Source organism: Vespula vulgaris, chromosome 10 (genome assembly GCF_905475345.1).
Source record: "Vespula vulgaris chromosome 10, iyVesVulg1.1, whole genome shotgun sequence".
NCBI classification, from domain to species: Eukaryota; Metazoa; Arthropoda; class Insecta; order Hymenoptera; family Vespidae; genus Vespula; species Vespula vulgaris.
Genome location: NC_066595.1, coordinates 2,390,699 through 2,407,584, shown reverse-complemented (window position 1 = coordinate 2,407,584; position 16,886 = coordinate 2,390,699). Strand labels below are relative to the sequence as shown.

General features: G+C 33.5%; 2 protein-coding genes across 9 annotated transcripts; both read left to right on the top strand.

The window, feature by feature from the left end:
* Window positions 1–89: 89 nt before the first annotated feature.
* On the top strand, window positions 90–13,570 carry LOC127067365 (uncharacterized). 8 transcript variants are annotated; one of them, XR_007782614.1, is made up of 5 exons: window positions 90–4,822; window positions 5,153–5,253; window positions 5,524–5,904; window positions 6,985–7,272; window positions 13,428–13,570. XR_007782614.1 is itself a non-coding variant. In XM_051002202.1 (5 exons), the coding sequence occupies exons 2-5, from the start codon at window positions 4,811–4,813 to the stop codon at window positions 7,193–7,195; spliced, it is 705 nt and encodes a 234-aa protein (XP_050858159.1). In that variant the 5' UTR covers window positions 90–563; window positions 4,580–4,810; the 3' UTR covers window positions 7,196–8,243. The 8 variants fall into 8 exon arrangements, 4 of the variants coding, with proteins under 4 accessions (XP_050858159.1, XP_050858158.1, XP_050858157.1 ...); XR_007782615.1 differs by having other exon boundaries at window positions 6,985–7,264; window positions 13,428–13,532; XR_007782617.1 differs by lacking the exon at window positions 13,428–13,570 and adding an exon at window positions 7,377–8,242 and having other exon boundaries at window positions 6,985–7,264.
* A 78-nt stretch (window positions 13,571–13,648) lies between these two features.
* Window positions 13,649–16,730, top strand: LOC127067364 (uncharacterized). The gene is made up of 2 exons (XM_051002198.1): window positions 13,649–13,891; window positions 15,118–16,730. Exons 1-2 carry the CDS (start codon window positions 13,874–13,876, stop codon window positions 15,967–15,969), a joined length of 870 nt encoding a protein of 289 aa, XP_050858155.1. The 5' UTR covers window positions 13,649–13,873; the 3' UTR covers window positions 15,970–16,730.
* Window positions 16,731–16,886: the final 156 nt, after the last annotated feature.

The window sequence follows — 16,886 nt, the reverse complement described above, 5'->3', positions numbered from 1 at the left end:
TTAATTATAATAATGATTTTTATACAATTGGTTCCAAAGTAATTGATATTAACAGTAGAGTCTAGCCCGTGGGTCTCCGTATGCAGCAACCTCCTTGTGGTGAGACCTGGAAATCGATATTACTTGCGATATACGATTCATTCAATTAACGCAAGTACTGTCGAGCTAATGGCTGCATCTAAATTCAATCTGAAAATTTATTGGTTTGTTATAATGCTTTTTCTTTCAATCTTTCCAAATTGTTCATTTCTCTCTGTTTCGATGTAGACATATAGACAGATCAATTTTTATTATTCAATGTATTCATTATTATATCTATTTTTTTATATATCGAATTTGAATTTTTTTTTTTTGAGTTATCTTCTATATTGGTGGATGCAAAACCAATGTGGCAACATAAACGAAGAACGAAGAGTTGCAATATTTCTCACAATGGGACGTAAATATATCCATTAGTTTTTTCTAAGTGTTAACAGTTTATTATTATAATGAATTGTTTCAGGTAAATGTGAAACGAGTAATCGAGTGTGAGAAGAGTGTTAGCGTCTACTTAGAAATAGAAGGTTTCGTTTCACATACGGAATTGATTTCTCTCTTCCTCTCTCCCTCTCTCTCTCTCTCTCTCTCTCTCTCTCTCTCTCTCTCTCTCTCTCTCTCTCTCTCTCTCTCTCTCTCTCTCTCTCTCTCTCGTATTCGTCAGATTTGCGATACGTTCGTCTCTCTCGCTCTCATTGCACTTTACAAATGTTACGATAGCATAAATGTTGACTGATTTTTTAAGTTCCTTTGGGAATTACCTCTCGATTGTTATAAGTAAATTGATAAGGTAATTATAAACTGATATTTTTATTTCAGCTTTGATATAATTTTGATAATAATAATAATAATAATAATAACAATAGTAATAACAATGATGAATTTTGAAATGTCACGTTTCCTTATATTTCATACTTTCATTTAGTCCATTAGGATTTTTCAATAAATAACGTAAGTTATAAACTAATCATTCACATGGTATCAATCTATATAAATATTTTTCATTTATATATATATATATTTTTTTTTATGTACGTATCTACCTACATAAATTTATCCTCGCGTGTATATTAATCGTAAGATATACATAATTTACGAATACGTATGCGTGTTAGTTACGAAGTTACAACTTTTGTAAGAATCCAGTGAGAGTTTTAAGAGAAAAAAAGAAAGAAGAAAAAAAGAGCAAGTTCCTTTATTCGTTTAATTTGTGAGATGTCGTCGATAATAAGGACTTTTTCAGTCACCCAACTAAAAATCTGCTAATTGGTGGTTTTATATCGTTTCGCGTTGTGCCCGTTAAAAAAGAAAAAGAGGGAGAAGGGAGTGAAAGAGAAAGAGGAGGAGGAGAAAGAGATTCTGATTTATTGAGAAGAACCAATTGGACAAAGGCAAAGGGTGAGGCCTCGTATTTATGTGCTAGACATATGCGAGCTCATTCAATTGCAGGGGCAACTTAATTACCAATCTCGATACACCAGAAGACGAACAATAATTGCCTTTCGATATTATGATCTATGGTATAACGAAAGAATTTGAATAAAATCGAACCGGTCCACCTCTTTGCCACCGTCTCATTTCTCACGCACACGTACGCACTTACACAAAAATCTGTTTCATTTATTTATTATTTATTTGTTATTTATTTCGATGTTCGTTGGAACTCTGAAAAAAAAAAAATAATGATCATAATCGCCGGTATACGTCGCGTACGTTTGCGTCAATGTTTATTTTGTCGTTCTTAACAAAAAAAAAAAAAAAAAAATCTTTTGACAAATATTTTATATGCGAAATGATTTTTATCGAAGCTAGAGATCGAACATTGAAAATTTGCGATCGGTCGAACTCTGATAATTATTTTTACTCGGCTTGGTATTGTTTCATTTAATTAATGAATCTGAAAATAATTATAACTACTAGGATCGAAGTATTGGGATAAACGTATTAAACGAAGAGAATGAAAGATGAGAAAAGAGTTAAGAGGGAAATATTTCAATTATCAGTACGTTCCTGTCCATATGGTACGATGTATGTATGTATATATGTATGTATGTATGTATGTAATATAAGGGACGGCCGAATCGTTCGAGCTCTTCTCTTTAGTTTATTGCTATGTATATTTCACGAATATATTTTAATGGAACGTTAGCACGAGTTGGCATATCGCTTAATTCTTTTGTTTAAATTACGACGATGCACTTTATATTGTATGTGGGTGTGTGTATACGCCTGTGTCTGTACAAAAAAGAAAGAAATATTCCTCTTTCATTCTTCTTCTTCTTCTTTTTCTTTTATTTTTTTCTTCTTTTTTTTTCTCTTTTCTTTTTTCTTTTTTCAAGCAAGATATTGAACGGTACAACATTGTACCGAACGATAATTGCCCTTTCATTATACGTCGAATTAATCGACTTTACGGGACGTTTTAATTTTGCACTCCCAATAATTATGTTATAGCTCACCTTGTTGCAATTGTCTCCTCGAGATAATGCAGAAAAGAAATGTCGATTCTTCGTAATTTAATTTTATGTGTAAATAATGTTACGAGATGTTTCATTTTCTCTTTCGAAAAGTTTCATTTACAAAGTTGCGCGTTTAAATACGATTTAATTTCGTGCCAAAAATGATTACTCGAAGTGGTGCCATCTCGTGTCGTGTAACATAGTCGTACTGTTGCAACTAGAATTATCAAAGAATCGTGATATCTTTAGATTTATGGAATGGAGGTAACTTTAATGAAGATAATCATTGATTAAAAACAGTCGTGTAAGTATTATAGTCTCTGCTAGATGGCAGCACGCGATAGGTTGACAATTTTTTATTTTTATTATTGCTAACAAAAATATATTTGAACGATGAAACTAGATTACGAAAATCATTTTGATCTAACAATAAAATATATCAATGAGTTAATCCAATATTATCGGATATACTAAAATAATTTTTTTTTGTTAATTAAAATAAACAATATGACAGAATGTATGTTAGTATAATTATTATATAATTAAAAAGTCAAGTAGGTTTTATTACCGTTTATACAGATTTGAATAGATCTATAATTAAAAAAAAAAAAAAAAATGATAAAAATGAATTTAATACAAAATCAATAAGTGAATTAAAAGTAAAGAAATTATCGACATGCGAGTGATTTACCGACAGTAATGTTCGGATGGTAATTACCGACGATTAATTTCTGATGATAATCATCCACAAAAACATTATCGACTGCTCCTTAATCATTGATTTTCTATTCCAAAGAAACATGTATCTTTAATACGTTTATTCAATGATTATCGTAAATGCAATAAAATAAATATAATAAATACAACACTATGCGCATTACGTGAAAAAAGAAAGTATTTATACTTTTATTAATACAACTTATCATAAATTAAAATTTACAAAAAAGAAATTTATATAAACAACGAAAGTAAATAGTTCAATCCTAATAAAAAATATATTTAAATCGATTCGATCGATTTAAGAATCAGAGCATATTTATTCAACGACCGTAGAAACGAGGTATCGATAGTTGGCGATAGTGCCAAATCGTTGATCGACGTGCTCGACTTCTTAGAAAGTAGGAAATCGAATAACTCTCATTTGCGTGATCGGAATTACACAATGACAAACTGCATATCAATGTGATATCTCGAGCGAGATGAGATTTATTTGTCCTTTAATCATTTTTTCGTCCGATGTTTTTTTTTTTTTCTTTTTTTTTTTCACCCCTGAAAACATCGTTTTCTAATCCATTCCGATCATTCTTTCTTTTTCAAATCTTCGGATACGATCTTTCGTACGCGTGGAACGCAAGGAAAAATTTTTTTTCTAATAGTAAAAAGTAGCTTGGAAATTCCAGAGCAATGTCCTCCGTCACTTTCACGTCCTCTTCGATTTGCACGTCGACTATGCATACTACTTACCTATTGTCTTCGAACGCAATGCACTCTAGTCTAATCGCCTCAACGAGATTGCTATTCCTGTTGCCGTTGCTATTGCTATTGCTATTGCTGTTCCTACTTTTGCTGCGGCTATCGAGAGATTCGAAAACGATCGTGAATTCGTTTCTCACGAGAAAGAGTTCGAGAAAGGAGAGAAAAATGAACTTGCGCTATACGTTGCAACTCGATTCTGAAACGCGCTTATTACTGCAGACCGAGCAATGTTAAATGTCAAGAAGTTCTCTCGTGTGATCAGAAAAAGTTTACGGGATGATTTATCCCATAATATCATCAAAAACGACGATAAACGACGTAAAAACGTAAGTTTACAAAGAAAGAAAGCACACCACTTTATATCTCGTCGTTGAATTATGTCGAATCGTGTTATCAAAAAAAAAAAAAAAAAAGAAAAAAGGAAATTTTTAATAATCAAAAAGATGTTCTCGCGTCGACGAATAATTATAATTAATTAATAATAAATATAAATAAGTATAATTAATTAATTTTATAATTGTGATGATTCGATAAAAAAAGAGAGAGAGGGGGGGAATAAACGTCACAATTTGTATAAGAAAATAAAATAAATATGATTGAAAACATAGAACCGATCGAAAATTCAACAATAGAAGGATCGAATTTCCAAAGATGTACTAATGCAACGCTGATGTACATATCCTTGTTTGATCGTGGTGAGGTCTCTTAGGCGGTGCTCGGGGTCCATGGGCGGGCCCCGCCGCTCCCGAAGGGGACCTATATAAGTACTGCCACAGAGCGCTCGCGTGTTAAGCGATTCTACAAGACAATCACTTCTGCATCATCAGCAGCAACGAGACATGCGTTTTCCTGTGAGTATTCAAACTTATTTACTCGCAGTTCGTAGTAAGTAAAATTTCAAGGAAAAAATAGAAGGGAAATGAACCGAGAAGAGGAAAAGCATTTTTGCGCGAATCTGATCGGAGATTATTGTAAAAAGTAAAAAAAGAGTTATTCGAAATTATTTTCAAGTGTCTCTGTTCAAGTCTGTCAGTGAAAATAAAGTGAAACGTTTTCTTTTTAATTAGGGATTAGGTTATTTTTATTTTTTTTTTATTTTATTTTAATCTTTTTTATTTCTCTTATTAAACAAAATTATATATATAATGTCGCGATACTCTCAAGCAAAGTTATTCCGACAGGTGCCGTTCCTTCTTTCTTGCGTCAGCTTGGTGGCCGGCCAGTACAACAGTCGACCTTACCAAGTGACCACTCCTGTGCCAATTCTGAAACAAATCAACAAGTAAGTATAACAATCGAGAAAGAACGAAAACAGGATAGAATGAATCTTTTGATTTATCGATATTTTTGAAGTTGTACGATAATAATAAATAACAAATGTTTATTATTAAAAGAGAAAAAGAAAACAATGGATTAATGATGATTAAAATTAAAATTATTTCTTTTTTTTTTTCTATTACCAACAATATATACCACTGTATATAATATGATTTTATAGATTATTATTACTAATATTAGTAATGATGAATAATAAAAACGAGAAAAAAATTAGGCACAACGGAGATGGTAGCTACAGTTATGGTTACGAGGCTGCCGATGGTTCCTACAAAATCGAATCGAAATATCCGACTGGTGAAGTTTATGGGAAATATGGGTTCGTCGACGATACAGGGAGCGTTCGAGAGATCGAGTACGGTGCTTCTAGGCGTGGATTCGAGCCTGCCGGAGCTGGAATTAACGTACCACCACCGACCTTGACCTCAGCCAATAGTATTGCGAACGAACCGGAGGACGATGGTCAATACCGAGAGGACCCATCGGTTTATTACACCGATCCAAGGTATACCAATGGTGAACGTTACGAGCCGAGACCACCAGCTCAGCCCTATAATCTTCAACGACGTCCTCCCATTGATTCGCGTTCTTTACCAAGGTCAGTCCTTTTTGTAATAATTATAATAATGACTTTACGAGAAAATAATAAAAATAATTGAATACGAATAATCTCAAGATAACGCGATAGGCACTTGTAATAATATGAAAGATAAATGATTTAATATACATGAAAAAAAAAAATAATAATAAATAAATAAATAATAATGAAAATATAAAATACTACTGGTAATTATTAAAGTGGTATTCCGGTAATAATTTGACAATTAAATAAATGTCAATTATTCCATTATTTTCGATAAAAATAGTAATTAATGTAGTTAACGACTCGTTGGAATCCTGGAAGAATTTAATTATGATGATGATGATGATGATGATAATAATAATGATAATAATACATTATACTACTTATGAGACTCGATTGGAGTGTCTTAAATTCCGTTGTGATAATTTATTTGATTTCATTTTCTCTCGGAGTATACTTCGAAACCATTACAAAATTACTATGTTTTAATGTTCGGAGTTTGCTTGGTCGGATTATAAACTGACTCGAACTACTAGCTCGAACTCGATCCTTTAATTATCTTCGATTTTTATGGACATATTTGATTGTACTCTCGATCGGATAGACCAGAAGCCTCGAGACGAAGCAATTATCTATTAATTTCGGTGATTAAACGAGTTTGTGGTGGGATCTTGTACAGTGATCGAGGACGCAACACGATAGTCGATTGAACTCAAATGTCAGGCAAATCGCTTGAATGTAACAATCGTGACTTGCACAACCATAGAATTGTCTAAGCTATAGACTGCTGCTATAAATACATATATTTGTATATCTATATATACATATAGTATATAATTTATATAACCATAATTTTATGTAGTCAATTTATTCGTTACTGATATATAAAATTGCGATCATTAAAGTATTTCAGTTTTACGTAAAATATCTTTTTAAGAGGAATGCAGTAAGATTTCTGATTTTTTTTTTCTTTTTTTTTTTTTTAAGAAGGAAAAAACGACTGCGAAGATTTTTTTTTAACAATTAACAATATAATTATTGTAAGGATGACCTTACGTAATAAATTGGTAAATAAATGAGTCCTCGTTGTTTTAGCAATTCCATGCCAATTGCTCCTCGAATGTCGGCGCCTCGATACGAGGCCGCGTATCGACCACAATATCAACCGCAATATCAAGGACAACAGGGACAAGGGAGATCCTTGTACACTCCGATGGCATACCAAGCCGGATATCAGGGACATCCGGCGCCCAACGTGGTCTCGAATGCTGGCTTGGCATCCTATACTATAAATTACAAGCGATAGAGAAGACTTAAAGAAATCAAAATGGCGGACCCAAGGAATATGGCCGCGATCTATCTTCTTCCTGTCTGTGTACATAAGTTAGATTAATTTATACGTAACTAGACGTTTATTGTTTCTTTCCTTTTTTTGTTTCTATTTTTTTTCTTTTTCTTTTTCTTTTTTTTCTTTTTTTTTTTTTTAGATTTACTTTCGACGGATGCACCCGTGCATTTTTATGCATCCCACAATAGGTGGATGCAATGCAAATAAAGGCTGCTTTTCGTTTTTTTTTTGTTTTTTTTTTGTTTCTTTTTCTTATTATAACATTGAAAAAATCGTAAATATATCATTTCTTGATGAATTAACGAATCTGAGTAAAATGCAGGAATACGAATTTTTCTTTTCGCGAATGAAACTTTTTTTGATCGAAATTATTAAACATATGTATGAAGATATTTGAGAAAATTTTCTATATATAAAAAAAAAAGGGAAAACAAGATTATGAAAATATTTATTTTCAATGGAATTTTATTAATCACAAAAAAAAAATCGAAATGCTTTTTTTAGTCGAGTCGAAATCTCGAAGTAAGGATTCCAACGATGCGATGCACTTAGCTTTTCAGTATAGGCGCGACCTTGAATAAACTCGCGTACGCGTATGCATACGTATATACGTGCGCGCAAAAGATAACCGGGTACATTCTTACGCCTTTTAAATGCCGTCCAGTAGATTTTTACGTCCGCGAGGAAGGCCATAGAGTCCGTCGACCACACCCAGGAATTTCATCCACCCTATCCTCGCATCGAAGACGCGCCTCCGACATTTCTTTTGAATTTTTACGATCCTATGCATTCTCTGCCTTTAAATATAATCCCATTTATGCATTGAAAACTGCAACGACGAAGATATATTGGTATATACGTACGTGTATAATAAATAACGACGTCCTTAAAGGACGGACAATCGTTTATGATAAATAAAAAAAGAAATAAAACAAAATAATCATTAAACCTTTTTTTTTTTCGATCACATAAGGTAACATAAAATTAATTACAATTCTAAATAACAAATTTCTTCTGATATTTAGTGACAACGTTATTATTATTATTATTATTATTATATATGTTAACTATTAAATATTAAAAGAGAAAAAAGAATAACACAATCTTTCTTTATATTTTTGACAACGAAAAAAGTAATCGTTTTTGTTTAAACGAGTTACTCTTATTAAAGAAAAAAAAGATGGCGAGTTTTAGTAGAAAATTCTTAAAAGAACAAAATTCTCGCACGCTTCCAATTTATTTATTTATTTTTTTTTTTTTTTAAGAATTTTCTACTAAAAATCGTCATCTTTTTTTTTTTCTTTAATAAGAGTATAAACGTAACTCATTTGAACAAAAACGATTACTTTTCGAAAAAATTCTCACTTCTCTGAATTTTTTTTTGTTTTGTTCTTTTTTGAAACGACTTCATCGTGTGGCAGGTCGTTTTCAACGAGAGAGCTCACACGTTCGTTATGCGTGTTCCCTCGCGGTCCAGACCGGCGGCGATGGCGGCGGCCATGCCCACCTTTCACAATGTTCGAGCGCGTGCCCTCGCTTTTTCGATCTGTTCTCAAAAGCGACACTCAATCCAGGTAAAAGTATATAATACTAACGGAGGCGCTTCGAACACAGGGACGGTATTAAATTCACGGAAGTGTTAATACCAACGTGTCGATGTTGAACGATTAGAATCTCTTCCAATTAATTTTAACTGTCCCTAATTAAGTGCGATACGATAATTATAAAATCAGCGGATAAAAATCAGCTGATTGTTCTTTTTTCTTTCTCTCTTTTCTTTTCTTTTCTTTTCTTTTTTTTATCCTTTTCCTTTTTCTTTTTTAATTAATCACCGATCGTTGACGTACGTACGTTAATTTAATTCGCTTAACAAATCGAATTGACTTTTTAATCGATTGGAAGAATCATTGAGTTTCTTGTATTTCTATCTTAATTTAAGAATCTTCCATAGGATGATTCATGGTAGTTGAAAAATTTCTACGAAGAAAGAAATTTGACGTCGCGTTTTTTCGTCCTTGTTCCTCTTTCGTTTTTTCTTTTCTTTTTTTTTTTTCTTCTTCTTTCTTTCTTTCAAATATTACTCAATAATAATTATACGTTAATGAAAGGAGTGAAGAGAAACGAGGAGGAGGGAGAGAAGGAAGAGTAGGAGTTAGGAGTGGGAGTGTAAGAGGAGTAGAAGGAACGAAAAAGGCACGCGTCACGAAATCGACGAGCTCTCTTATCCGACTTTGCCGTGACCGCACGCAATTTCTCGATTTCGCGTTCACTCTCGAGACATTCTGATGCAAGGCGTGGTATACCTACAACACCTCACAGACTCGAGCGAACGCGAGATCTCAACGGAGAATGAGTTTTCTTTATTGCCGTAATACGCGCATAACTATGCTCGTAACTCGCTACTTTTTTCTTTCTCTTTCTCTCGTTCTTTCTCTTATTTTAAAGAGACTTGAGGGAAAAAAGAAAGAAAGAATAGAAAAAAAGGAAGAAAAAGAATCTTGTCTATTTTGTCTCTCTCTCTTTTTCTCTCCTTTTTTCTTTCTCTCTTACAAGATAAAACCGATCTTTTCCTTTAAATCGATCCATTACGTTCAACTCTACGTGCTTTCCTTTCGATTCGATTCGATTCGATTCGTTGAGATCGACGTAAACGAACGAAATGTCTATAATTATAACAATTCATTATATAATGATGATGATGATGATGATGATGATGATGATGATAATGATAATACAATATAGTATTAATAATAAATTAATAGTAATAATAATAATAATATTAATAAGATAATAATTGTCTTACATATATATATATATATATATATATATATATATATATATAAAATATTAATAATAAAATAATAATTGTTTTACATACATATATATGTATATATAATAGTTATGATAATAATAACGATAATAATAATAATTATTATAATAATAATCAAAGGAGATTAGAAATTAGAAAGAACGTGTACTAAATTATTCTTGTCGTTGCAACCTTTCTTCTCGAAGTAGAAAGGACTCTACCACGTCAGCCTTTAACATACACGTATATATATATATATATATATATATATATATATATATTCCTTCGACATACTTCGTGTTCTCCTTAAGGAGGATAATCCAAATGAGTAAGACTCGAGTACGTCGAGGATGACGATAGGAAGATGGTAGCGTGTTTTTCCGGCCGCGACGCGACCGCGACGTTACGCTTACTTTCTATTTTTATGCAATAATCATGAAAGTAACAACAAAGAGGCATTTACAAAGAGGAAAAACCAGTTAAAGAGATAACTTTGAAATTTATACGAATGCAAAGAGTGCTTTTCTCTTTTTTTCTTTTTCTCTTGTTTTTCTCTCTCTCTCTCTCTTTTTGTTCTCTTTTTCTTTTTTTTTTTCTATTTTTTTTTGCACTTATTTTTACTATTCCCTTTTATAAGAAATAGAAGTGGTGCGAAATAAAATCTCATGACTTTCTATTTTTATGCAATTGTTATTATGAAAGCAGCAATGTAAACTTGTAAGCAGTAAAAATGAAATAATCACGCTTAAAAAATAATTTAGAGATTAGGACGAGTGGAAATTGATAAAGAAGATACGATCTTTCTTTCTTTCTTCTTTCATTCAGTTTTATGTAAAAATATAATTGTGTTTTAGTAAAAGATAATACAACAAATAGTTTATGTGAAAAGGGGAAAGAGCGTATCAATGTTGTAATATATACTTATATGTGTACATATATATATATATATATATATATATATATATATATATATATCACACAATGTACTTACAAAGAGGAAAGAAAAACCGATTTAGAAATAATTTCGTGACTCGCCAATATGCGAATGGTAATTGATATTATTTTTTGTTTCTCACATATATTTTTCCGTCTATCTTTAACATACAAAAATATAAGCCAATCGATGACTTTCTATTTTTATGCAACAAATTACGAAAGTAACGATGTATTTAGAAAAAGAGGAAAACTAGTTTGTGATAATTCTTTGACAAACTTATACGAGTAAAAGAACAGTATTTTTTTTCTTTTTTTTTTTTCATTTATTTTTACGGTTTCTTGTAAGACATAGAAAAAGAGTAAATCAATGACTATATATATGTATCTTATAGTTAATGTTATATATACATATATATATATATATATATGTTTATGGAAGGTCACGAGTAATTTACCGATTCGCCTCGAGAGAGAACTTGACTTGTCTTTTCGTCCTTCTTTCCTCTTCCATTTTCTCTCTTCCCTCTCCACTTTCTTCATCCTCATCGCATTTACGTTTCTCGTAAGTCTCACGGCCGTGAAAGCATTCGCTTGGTTGAGAAGGCAAGAACAGGATCGTAAACAAAGCGGTCGTTTCTTAGAGGGAGCATGGAAGAGAGAAAGATCGGGTTAGTTTCAAACGATTAGAATATCGATAGGACGAATAGATTTTAAAATCATTTTACAGCTGGATCGAAGAAAGAAAAAAGAGACAAAGAGAGGAACGATATATATTTAAAAAAAAAAAAAAAAAAAAGAACAAAATGATTATAATTAATATATAGGATAAAACAATGTGCAAAATTTTTTCTCAAACTTACAAGATTTATTTGTGAGGATATATATTAGATCAATTATTTTTTATATATTTTCTTTTTTTTTTTTTTACATAGGTTACACTATATAATTTCATAAAATACATATACATACGTTATCCAACATTTCTTCTTGATAATAAAAAAAAATTATAATTAATGTACAGAACGAAGTATAAAAAGTATGGTACAATTAATGAAATTCAAAACACGAACTCACGAAAGTACACGTACATGAAAAAATAAGTCATATAAATTTTAATGAGATAATTAAATGATTTTCATTCGGAAATAAATGTTTTATTGATTGTAATAATAAAATGGATTCGGCTAGGTAAAGAAGAATACTTCGATTTCTATCGATTGGCGTAAAATTGATGCCAAATGATTATTCTTTCTTTTTTTTCTTTTTTTTTTTTACAAGACGCTTTCTCCTTTCGTAGAACGGCGTAAAGTGGAGAACATTACTATCTAGTCTAGCCCGTCATATGCTTCGCATTGTGTTATGCGATCGGTATTACGTAAAGATCAAAGCCAAAAATGAAAAAGAAAGAAAGAAAGAAAGAGAGAGAGATTAAAGCTTTTATCAAGTCTGATCGATTACGTTGTCGTTTATTAAGCCCGAAAGCGTTCGATTTCCCTTCCCAAGGCAATATTTACCGAATTTATTGATGTTTGATTTAGAAGGAATGATCAAAGAAAGAGAAAGAGAGAGAAATGAATTTACATGGCGATTAGACGGTTAGTTACGGTGAAAGTGAAACACCTATGATTTTCCATAGAGTAAAAGAACGTTTGACTTGAGCTAGCTTGATGTTTTTCTATACGCTAGGTAAGATTAGGTTATTCGTAACCAATGTTTGATAAGGGAACGTAATATCTCGATAATAAAACTCGACCAGACGAGTCTACTTAGAAAAGTCTTTGCATCGTTTGGAACTAAACGACAAATGTGGAACATGTCAAAGAGAGGGAAAGAGAAAGAGAAAGAGACTCGTTAGACCCGTCGTCGTCTAACGGGCCTGCCGCATAGCATTTTAAATACCATGTTGATCGGTCGAACCAAACGATCTATATTTTCGCGATTTAAACTCTTGAGAGAAAGAGAGAGAGAGAAAAGGAGAGAGGGAGAGAGAAGAGGAAAGGATTTTTCGATCGGAGCAACGAAACGAAACGAAAAGTACACCTGTAATTTCTCTTTACTGACCCCAATATCCCAGCTTTTACATAATATTCTCTCACAGAAGCTCGACGCCTGCCAAACAGCTTTTTGTCCGCGTTCTTCTTGTCATGTATATCTCTGTCTTTCTCTCTCTCTCTCTCTCTCTCTTTCTCTCTCTGTCGACGTTGAAATTTTAAGTCCACATCAATATCCAGAAATTAATCGGGAGACACTTGAAACATTTTGAAGACACTCAAATATCTTGATATATATTTACATATAATATATATACACGGGTTCATACATTTTTCGTGATGATTTATAACAATTTATCGCTTTTATAAAAAATGTTTAATTTTCTAGTATCTCTGGAAAATGTTTGCAAGCTTTGTAAAAAAGAACGTTCGATTTATTCACTTTATGTTACAGGTGGTTCTTGAAAAAGGAAAAAAACAAACAGGAGGAAAAGAAAAAGAAATTGAACTGTTTATCAAGTTTTCAAATTGTTTCTCTTCTTTATGTCGGTACATTATCTTCTTTTTTTTTTTTTTGCAGAAGAAAAAGTGTGAAACATATATTTTTCGTTTTTTGAAAGTGTAGTTCAAAGAGGGGCGTTTTACAATTGGGTGGGGAAGGCGTCATTTGGTTTAGGGGATATAAGGTGCTGTAAGAGGACAAGGCGAGCGTACAGAACTCGAATAGATAGTGAAAGTCCCCCGGAGCAGGGAACAAGAGCATGAGGGTACGGTGGAGAGGGCAGGAACGGGGGGTCCAGTAAGGTATATGAGGGCCTCAGTTCGAGCAACAGCCGGTACTCTAGCCTCGCTGCCTACTTACATTCACATACACTAACACAATCGAACGAACAGGACACAATGTACACCTACGTGACGGTACGTATCACACGTTGGTGCAGCATCCTTTGATTTTTCTTTTCTTTTTTTTTCTCTCTTTCCTTTTTCTGTCTTTTTTTCTTTTTTCTGTGATCGAAGACCTCGAGAGAGAACGAAAGGAAAAAGAAAAAGAAAAAAAAGAGGAGGAAAGGGAGGAAAAATAAAAAGAAACGGACAAAAACTTCGCGTGTGAAACTTCTTGTGAACTTTCGCATATTGTGACGAATAAAGTGTTCGGTGTGTGTATAAATAACAAGGATAACGATGACGGAGTGATCAAATAAGTCGACCTTTTATTTTTTATTCTTGATTAATTTTTTTTTTGTTTTTTTTTTTTATTTTATTTCTTTTTATTTTTTTTTTTTTATTTTTTTTTAATCTTTTTTCCTTCGCAACATATTTCGAGTCAGTGAAAGGGATTTCATTGTGAGCACCGTTCTGTCTTCGTAACAATCGATCGTAATTGATCGTGAAAACGACTGTCTTCTATTGGTAGATTTATGGACGACGGAACTTCGATCGTTATCGTGAAACACGATAGCAAGATTATATTATACGTTGCTTACTTCCGCGATGGAGCCCTTGAAAAGTGTTAGAGATAATCGTACAAATGTTTTTCCTAACTTTCTTCCGTATCGTTACGCAAAGAAAGATATGATTTGTAAGAACGAACGAAGGAACGAACGAACGAACTAGATCAACTTTTTCCGTGTTAGAGAATTACATAATTTCGAACGTTTAACACACATATTTGTAGGAATTGAATATGTAAGGATTATCATACGTAATATCACGGCGAAAGTGCTTCGAGTGTGAAAGACTAGTTTAGAATAATATACCATACTTGTGTGTTCGCTCGGGCGGAACTTACAGGAAGTATGCTGCTATGCCGTTATCCGGCTAGTCTATTAACGTCCACTATTTATAGAATACGTGTGCAAATACGTATATGTTGAACATTTCATTCGTATTTGAGATTGCAAGAGATATCAAGAATTGCGTTTCGTGGAAAAGAATTCACGGTGTTGTTAACGCAGAACTTTTATTCGTGTTAAAGTAACTTCGTTATATGAAGATTAAGATCCTGCCAAAGGACGTTCGTTGAAATTACGAATCGTTGTTTTATAAATCTACCAGAAGAATCAGCCAATAGTCTTTTTTACTCGGCGGCGATTTATTAAATATTAGAGAATGCAATAAACATTAGATGGGTATAATATTTTTAGGTGGCAACGGTGGTTGGTCTGATACTGTCGGTATCGGCACAGCAGTATCAACAGATCGACGACTATGCCGATTATCAGGCACCTAGGCCAGCTCACCCAACCCCAAGGAGTTATTCGTCGGATGCAGCACCGACTCGACAACAAGCAGCAGCACCGCCCAGTCCGAAACCAACGCCGGTGGCTATTCTCAAGCAAATCAATAGACACAACGAGGATGGTTCTTATACGTATGGTTTCGAAGGAGCCGACGGTTCTTTCAAGATCGAGACGAAATTACCAGGTGGCGAAGTGAAGGGCAAGTACGGATTCGTCGACGATACTGGAAAGGTCCGAGTTGTTGAGTACGGAGCGAATCAATACGGTTTCCAACCGGCTGGCGAAGGTATCACAGTGGCTCCGCCGACCTTGGTAGACGAAACAACGAGTAAAGAGGCTCTACAAGCTCAGAACTATCAGGATTATGACTATCAACAAGCTGCCAGACCTCAACCGGCTCAACCAGCTATTCCACGTCAACCCCAATACCAATCACCGCCTCAAACGCACACCCAAGCTGTTTATGCACCAGCACAACAGGCTCCCTCACAACCGGCTTTACCAAAAGCACCGATCTTCTCTCCAACGATTTCTCGTCAATCACCTTTGCTACAACAGTCCTACGACGAACCAGCACCAACCTCTCAGGTTTACAATCAAGGTCCCGCTCAATTCGCTCCGGCTCCAGTTCAGGAACGCGGCCAACCTCAAACGCGCAGTCAAAGTGGTGGTATCCTTGATCAGCTTGCTAGAGATTACGCTCTACCGCAAGGTGTAGCGCCACCATTGCACGACATTAGCTTCGGTTATTACTAGCTCGTCTAGTCTAATATCATCGATTCTATGACTGCCAGAAATCATACAGTGCATTTTCTTTTATTTTTCCTTTTTTTTTTTTTTTTTCTTTCTAATTCATACTTAGAGATTAGGGATCCGCGTCATAAAAAAAGAATGGATTCGAGGACGGTACGATAATGATGAACGAGTGAATTCTATAACTCGTGATTATTCTGTGTACGATTTACTACCGGAACAATTATGTTCACGTTTCGTTAAGGTTGATCGATCGCTCTTAAAAAGAAAAGGAGAGAGAGAGAGAGAGAGAAAGAGAAAGAGAAGGGGAAGTATCTCGAGGTCAATCGATAAAGTCGATTTCTGTTAATTCTTTTTTTGCTTTCTATGAACTCTTGCGAAAGCAACAGGCATCAAGATCAAATCATGAGGATCCTTGTTCCGATAGTTTGTCCGTGAACCGTAATCCTTTCTTTGGACGATTACAATTATATTAACGCGAATTCTTGCCATTTACGCCAAACTTCGTAAATTATATGAATTAGGCGAAGCGGAAAAATGGATTCGAAAAACAGTATGATTAGTTCATTATGAAATTGTTAATCGGCACTGTACGTGCTCTTTATGAGAAAAAAAAAAAGAGAAAGGAAAAGGACACGAGTATTGTCGTGTTCTCGAGTCACGTGGGAGCCCACGTCTCTCCTCCATTTTATCATTAGGTTATTATAATGTAATTAAATCGAAATAAAGAGAAGATCATTAATAAAACGAATATCCCACGATAATCCATCCTTGATCGGTCTTTGATCGTTGTTTTTCTTATTTTATACTTGGAATCCTTTTCCTTTTTCTGTTTTTGCTCCTATCTGAAATACTTGTAAAATGGCAGATAGAGATAGACGTACATATATACAGATATCTAAACTCATTATTAACACATT

Coding starts and splice junctions, on each gene's coding strand:
- LOC127067365 (XM_051002202.1), top strand. Junction 5,254..5,523: donor ATTCTGAAACAAATCAACAA/GTAAGTATAACA, acceptor GAAAAAAATTAG/GCACAACGGAGATGGTAGCT. Junction 5,905..6,984: donor GATTCGCGTTCTTTACCAAG/GTCAGTCCTTTT, acceptor TCGTTGTTTTAG/CAATTCCATGCCAATTGCTC.